General features: G+C 39.0%; 1 protein-coding gene across 5 annotated transcripts in view; it reads right to left on the bottom strand.

The window, feature by feature from the left end:
- Positions 1 to 266: 266 nt before the first annotated feature.
- LOC139475155 (uncharacterized) overlaps positions 267 to 7,936 on the bottom strand; it is a 113,470-nt gene continuing 105,800 nt past the window's right edge. For all 5 annotated transcript variants that reach the window (XM_071258434.1, XM_071258443.1, XM_071258420.1 and 2 more), the window contains exons 40-44: positions 7,546 to 7,656; positions 6,823 to 6,975; positions 5,498 to 5,869; positions 4,841 to 4,888; positions 267 to 4,032 (exon numbers count right to left, since the gene is read on the bottom strand). In XM_071258434.1, the coding sequence (XP_071114535.1) occupies positions 3,920 to 4,032; positions 4,841 to 4,888; positions 5,498 to 5,869; positions 6,823 to 6,975; positions 7,546 to 7,656 (797 nt within the window). In that variant the 3' untranslated portion in view covers positions 267 to 3,919. The remainder of the gene's footprint in view (positions 4,033 to 4,840; positions 4,889 to 5,497; positions 5,870 to 6,822; positions 6,976 to 7,545; positions 7,657 to 7,936) is intronic.

Raw genomic sequence — 7,936 nt, 5'->3', positions numbered from 1 at the left:
ATGAGCAGCGTTGCATATCCTCGGTACAAGTACACGCAATGAACAAAGTCACTGGGCCGGACCACACAATCCATTGCGTCGCCTCGTAATACAACATGTATTGGTTTCTAGGGACCGATTCAAACCCCCACGGCGATAGCAACTGATGTGATGCAGCCGAGGATTACCCCATCCGCCTATATTATCCATATATCAGTTGCAGACAATCTAGTACCATCATACAAACAAATGGAATTAATATGTAAATATTTGAATATTTTATTTTTGTTGTTATTTATACTTTTCAAGTACATTATGTATCAGAACGTTCTATCAGAAAATATATGTAGCAATATACAACTTATTTTCGTATGAAAATGTACAACTGCATAGCATTTTTACATACAGAAATATTTCATTTACACAATCACTCATCATGATAATAATATATCGCTTTTCAAGCGACCACAACCGCAATACAAACAAGATTCACAACAGGAGCTTTGCCTGTGAAATACAGACATGTGTATATAAATACACAAAATATGACAGCGATGGGACACACCCCTAGGGTTCCATCTGCATAAGTTACACAACATTGGTGACAAGGCCCAACAAACATGAATGTAAGAAATGTCACAATGAACACAAAACACTGGGTTGGCTGCGGAATAAAAACAAATCGTACGCATTACAGATGGCAAGTCATTGGTAGGGTTGCTTCAGTTCAGTGTATGAGTTATAACAGCTTAAGGGAAGGGAGGCCCTAAGTGATGCAAGTCTTAGACGCTTGCCACTTTGGTGAAATCAGCGAGCACGGGTATGGTGCTGACAACCATTAATGGCAATCAGGAAGGGTCTTGGATTCGATCCCCAGACTTCCAGTACTTCCTGATAGAAATGGGCATTAATTATAGAAAGACAATGCTCCACTTTCTGTTACTCATTGATACACATTTTCTGAGTGATTATGGTAATAATAAATATGTAAATTGGTATACTCTACTCAAAAGAAGTTGAGGAATACCCAATGGTTTGACATGACCACAGCTAATCTGTCATGGCGTGATATTTTAAGTAGAGTCATTTGAAAGAAGTCAGGTGTTTTTTAACTTCTTTTGAGTGGTTTACATAATAAAATACGAGTTGGCAGACAAAGTCGAGCTTGAACGACTTGAATCGAATTTGCTGAGACTGCCATAATCATAACACACATTATGTATAAACGAAGGATTTCTTTTTAACATATACTGTATTATATTTTTTTAACTTTAATGTTCAGAGGGACTTTTAGCGATAATGCAATATTCTTTCACATACAAACTAACAGGATGTGGTTGACACGCTCAATTTGCCATTGATTGAGTTTGTCCAAATTCCTGTCTGTAAGTTTGGACTCTAACGTCGCAAAATTTAATTTGAATATTATATACACATATAATATTAAAAGAATTAAACCTGTTCTGTTTATAGAATCAATCCTGTTTTGCATATACAATCTTAACATTCAGTAATAATGCATAAAGACACACCTAGTGTGGGTAACAGGTATTAATACACAAACATCTAGGACTATTATAGGAATGACACGAATTTAACAAAATATTGTCTATTTAATAACGCTGAAATAAATAGCTCTCCACCGAGTCTACACCAACAGCAACACTTCTGAGACGACTCGAGCAGGAAATGGACACTTGTAGAACAGAACGCTTACAGGAGTTTACCATGTTAGGCTCTTTCATATGTAAAATACACCCCAAAGGTGATTCACGGACAGGGAGGATATTTTAAGTGCTATTTATATTGAGTAATAATGAATATAAATATACATTTTAAAGCAATTCAAGATGGTGATTCAAGATGTAATTAAATGTATACTGATGGGCAATTGAAAGTTTACACCCATGTATGTATTTGATACGGGTGTCGTAGGCGATATTATATGCATCATACCATTGAGTATCAGACTGCCGGCTGCGTTTTGGACCTTAAGTTTGCAGTGTTTCCGCGACTGTTTTCAGACTTGTAACCTTTTGATAACGTTGGTAATTGTTCGGTCAAATCCGATTTTCAAGTGTATACTTTCTTTCGCCCAACAATTTAGAATGGACCCTGACTTTAAAAATAAGAATCTATCTATCTCTAATATATAAATATATATATATTTTATCGAGATGAGCAGACGGTGACACAGTAAACATTAAAAAGAACCATACTAAATGGTGGGTTAAGAAATCCAAACATTTAAACATTCAACGGTTTCCGGAAGCTCTCTTGGAAGGACGAGCTACAGGCGCCACAACACAACACAATGTAAAGCACTTTTATACCAGGGCTTTCTAAACCTATGTAAATCAAGGCTGTATGGTCAATATGGGACGAAGCACACACGGTGATAGCTAAACAGAAAGATGAAAATGCATATTTTGTGATAAAGAAACGGGATATTCTCAAGTGAAAATGTATCTACTGAGTCGTGAATTGACGATAGCATGAAGATATTGTTCTAAACATCAGACCTGAGCGAATACATGATGAAAAAGTAGAAGGCATTTCTATGTGGGAGATGAATTGAAAATTTTAATTGATGAAAAGACGTGAGTATTAGACTTCGCTGTATGGAAGATAATATAACCTTGCTAAATGAAAGTAGTGTGTGAGATAAGATGAATACTATTTGCACCAGTATGAAGACGAACAAATACTTAAGTAAAGGCATATGGATTAAATAGATTTGGAGACATTCGTTCATACGCTCCTACATTCGTACATTCGGCCGTTCTGAATATACAATATAATATAATACAAGTATCTTGCTCATAATTAACATAAATATATATAATATGTATAGCACAGACAGGTTCTGCCATTAAACATAAGCAACTCTGAATAGCAGCGTTTTGTCACCTCTTCATCACAACCACTGATACAAATAAATCGTACGGATACATATAAATCTTTAAGACATAAATAGACCCTTTTGTTCACTGAATGACCCCATCCCCCACCCCCGATCATAACCACGAAAGCTGTCATAACCATAAATGCACTTTAAGAATGAGTATACATCTGCGTCCCTGTTATAAATCAGTGAAACCCCGTTAACCCAGACGTATTGTTACTTAGGGTCTTTGCATGTTCATGTTAACTGGGTCTGTACTAACGGGGTTTTCTGTAAGCGTGCTTTACCTTAAGATAATGGCGTAAGTTGTGATCATCTTGAAGGTTAAAACATTGTTTATAATGCGCATTAATATTTACATGGAATACAGAACTAGTATCACAACTTTTGTAATCTATTTCCAAACAATAAATTTGTTACTTGTAACACCATTTTTTTACACTGTAGGAAAAGTCTACATAACAAGTGTATTACGAATAGGCATTCCCGAACACATCACATGGTGGAATTGAATTAATATCGTAATATAAAAAACCGTCTCCAATGAATGACAGATATTAACATTTAACAAAACCTTTCACGAAATAACTTCCATATACAACTATGACAACTGACCTCTATAATACACTTCACATCCACATTTCTAATACCGCGCGTAATATAAAAAGTAGAAAATATCCAACAGAAAGAACATTAATCTTAACAATATGTAAATAATTAACAAACAAATCACATCAATACATATACAATTAATATCCAAATAATTAATTAAATTCGTCAATGCCATAAACGGGTGTTTACCGAAGTGTAAACAAATTAAATAGTTTTCATCTTTTTCGAACTTTTATAAAGAATGGATGAATATTTCTTTTTTATACTGAGAAACGTGTAAATTGTAGTTTCACAGAATTTCTATGTTTATCCATGTATATTTCAAATTCTTTGGAGTATTGATTTTTTTCCCGATGACTCAGATCTGGTGGTTGTTTCCCGAGATATCACAGAATAGAGCACGCAGCATGTACACGTGTGCGTTCAGCAGTTGCGTTCGTCACTGTTGTCCACACAGTCGTACTTAATACCGTCACAGAAGTATTCCGCCGGAGCGCACATTCCGTTGTCACACTTCCGCTTTCCGGATTCACAGCCTGAAATGTCATCAATTGCTGTATTAGTCATACAGTGAGAAATATACAGTGAACCCCAGTTACATCTCCATCCACGTGATATCCCCGGATTAACCAATCATGGAGTAAATGGAGTCTAGTTTGTTTGTTTGTTTGCTGTTTAACGCCGTACTCAGCAATATTTCAGCTATGTGACGGCGGTTTGTAAATGATCGAGTCTGGACCAGACAATCCAGTGATTGACATCACGAACATGGATCTACGCGATTGGGATACGATGACATGCATCAACCAAGTCAGCGATGCTGACCACCCGATCCCGTTAGTCACCTCTTACGACAAGCATAGTCGCCTTTTACGGCAGCATGGGTTCCTGAAGACCTATTCTACACTGGATCTTCACGGGCCTGTAAGTGGAGTAATGTCCTGTGTTGATACAAAGAGGTTCTTGCGTCATATCGGATTACCGAGGTTTTGCTAAACTGAAGGGCAAATTAAAGTGTACACCTATTTTTGATTGCGCCTAAAATGGAAACAAGAAAAGGTTACTAAATGGCGATGAATTTGATCAGTATCATAGCTGTGTTTTGGACCTGAAGTTTGCAGTGTTTGTGGGACTGTACTCAATCAAGTAAAGTTGTGATAATGTTGGTAATTTCAAACCAATGTAAGCAGCAATACACATATCAGAATCATTTGTGTAAAAGCCTAGCTGCAGCCGCATCATTCTCTGCAGAAAGGTGGAGTGTTTACTGTTTTGTACATCTGAATAGACTCAACACAGTTGTGCCTATGATTATATGTGGTGGATTAGCATTTTACGACTTACTTCCAGGTGCGGCAGTTGTCTGGATTGTGGAAATGGAATCTGGGAGTTCTGAAATTCAAAACCAATAATCAGCGTACTGCTGAATGATCCTGTGATATCTGTTATCTTCAGCCCACTGTGACATGTATTGGGCGTCAGTGGTAGGTGCCATTCTATCTATCAATTGGGTTACTTTACAAAACAACTGGATAACGTTTCATAACAATTGGGTCACTTTACATAACTGCGTCACTTCACAAAATATTCGAGTCACTAGATATAAAAACTGCACCACCTTACAAAAGAACTGGGTCACTTTACATAACAACTGAATCACTTCACAAAACAGTTGGGTCACTTTACATAACAATGGGGTCACTTTACAAATAATTGAAACACTTCACATAATAATTGGGTCACTTTACATAATGAATCACTTTACAAAACAATTGGGTCACTTTACAAAACATTTGCATCACTTGACATAACAACTGAATCACTTTACTCAGGTAATTTGGAAAATTAGGACAATTGGGTCACTTGACAGGAAGCACTCCTCATTAGAAACACTTGATTTTAAATTATTCTTTTGACAACAGACACTGTGGTTTGGGAAAACTAGTGATAAGACAAGGCGTTAACGAGAGTCGCCTGTATCCGACCCAGCTCTGTACTTACCGTCCTGACACCTGTTGTTGAGGAGTCTCACATCATCTATTGCCACATCAGCTTGTGTCCTGTTGCCTCTCTGAGCTACAAAGACCAGCGTGAGGTTCTGGGACACTGGTAGGTCCATACACTGACGCTTCCACCTCTGGTTCCCGTCCGCTTTGTCTTGAAACAGAAGCGTGACCACGCCGTTCGTATTGTCCCGCACTTTTACCGTCAAGTTGCCCAGGTGCATGTTCTGGAACTGGGGGTACTGTTGGAACGCGCTGTAGATTTGGTAGTAGAAGTTGACACCGTTGCCACTGGAGGTGAATGAGGGCGACTCCAGTGTCGTTATTGCATTTGTGACCCCATCGGTGCCGTCTGCGTATATGTAGTGACCTGCATAAAGGAGGACCAAATGTGTTACATTGTTATACAATAAAACATGTGATGGCGTCAAATTACCCTGAGGTGTCCCTCTTATTTACGTTAAATCTAAATAATAATTAAATAATTATCATACCAAAACTATGTTGATGTGTAATTGATGAGTGAGTGAGTGAGTATGGTTTTACGCCGCTTTTAGCAATATTCCAGCAATATCATGGCTGGGGACACCAGAAATGGGCTTCACACATTGTACCAATGTCGGGAATCGAACCCGGGTCTCCATCGTGACGGGCTAACGCTTTAACCACTAGGCTACCCGACCGACCCTGTAATTGATGAAATGATACCATTCATAATTGATGTGAATTTGAAATGTCAGTTTATTAGCCAGTGACTATTGTTTATCGCTGCAGTCAGCACTATTCCACCGCGGCCAATAAATAATCGAGTTAAGTGGACAATCCAGTGGTTGATATTATGATAAGCGTGCCACGCTGCCAGGGTACATTGACATACAATCAATATAGTCACTCAGCATGAACACCCATTTTAGGTGGGACCAATTATATTCCGGAATCCCCGGGGGCCCCGTCTATAAGACAGTGAGAGAGTGAGTATGTTTTTACACCGCTCTTAGCAGCATTCAAGCAATAACACGTCGGGTACGCTAGAGTGAGTGAGTGAGTGAGTGATTATGGTTTTACGCTGCTTTAAGCAATATTCTAGCAATATCACGGCTGGGGACACCAGAAATGGGCTTCACACATTGTACCCATGTCGGGAATCGAACCCGGGTCTTCGGAGTGACGAGCGAACGCTTTAACCACTAGGCTACCCGACCGCCCGGGGTACGCTAGAAATGGGCTTCACAAATTGTGCCAATGAGAGGAATCGAACCCGGACCTTCAGCCTGACGAACGAACAGATGAAATGACACATGACACGTGTTTTTTGTTACTTACCTGTGTGATTGCCGAAAGTATGGTCCGAGTTTGGTCCTGTGCTAGGCGTGATTGTCTCCCCTGAATTACGAGCCCACTTGTACGCCGTGTCGTTAAACGTGTAACCACAGAGAAAGCGGTTTTCAAAATCACAGCTGACCGAAACAAGAGGTGCTGAAACAGAAAGGGAGCATATCAATGAGGATCCATAACACATGTCCTATAGTGACATCTGACGTTATATATTTGAAAATAAGGTACCACAACAAAGGAGTGAGTGAGTGAGTATGGTTTTACGCTGTTTTTAGCAATATTCCGGCAATATCACGGCGGGGGTCACCAGAAATGGGCTTCACACATTGTACCCATGTCGGGAAGCGAACCCGGGTCTTCGGCGTGACGAGCGAACGCTTTAACCACTAGGCTACCCGACCGCCCCCACAACAAAGGAACATATCCGACTTAATATAAAAGTATATACCTTTGTTTGATGGCCAAAAATTATACAAACAAGAAATAGTTATTCGATGGGGATGTATTTAAAACCGGTGTCATAGTTGTATTTTGGGCCTTAAGTTTCTGTGTTTCAGCCATTGTTTTCAGCATGTTAACGTTTTGGAACATTTCTTATGTCTGGGTAAAATACAATTTTCAAGTGTATACTTTCTTTTGCACAGCAATTTAGAAGACCCAGGACGCACTTGTCACTCAGAGTAATATATACATCAGTTTCTAAAGACTTACAACATTTCTCCGCTTCATCTGTGTTGTCCAAACAGTCCATGTGTCTATCACATGTTTTCTCCAGCGGGATGCAAGGGCCGTCAGGACACTTGAACTCCTCGGCTGTGCATACTGGTAAAAACGAAACAGGTATTCAGTTTGTAACTGTAGGGTTGTATTCAATCCATTGATTGGCATCATGAGCATCGATCCATGCAATTTGGATACGACGACAAGCATGGGTTACTGAAGACCCTTCACAGGTTCGCTGTAAGTACACTAACATGGAAAATTGTTCTAGATAATGCATCACCAGCATACACTTATTTCGAAACAATACGGCTTTCGGCAAATTTTACCTGATATATTTAAATCAAAACTCTTAAGATTTAGTATTTTCGTTTTACAAAAA

Source organism: Haliotis cracherodii, unplaced genomic scaffold (assembly GCF_022045235.1).
Source record: "Haliotis cracherodii isolate W230 unplaced genomic scaffold, xgHalCrac1.p SCAF_1, whole genome shotgun sequence".
NCBI classification, from domain to species: Eukaryota; Metazoa; Mollusca; class Gastropoda; order Lepetellida; family Haliotidae; genus Haliotis; species Haliotis cracherodii.
This window is presented reverse-complemented; position numbering and strand designations above follow the sequence as displayed.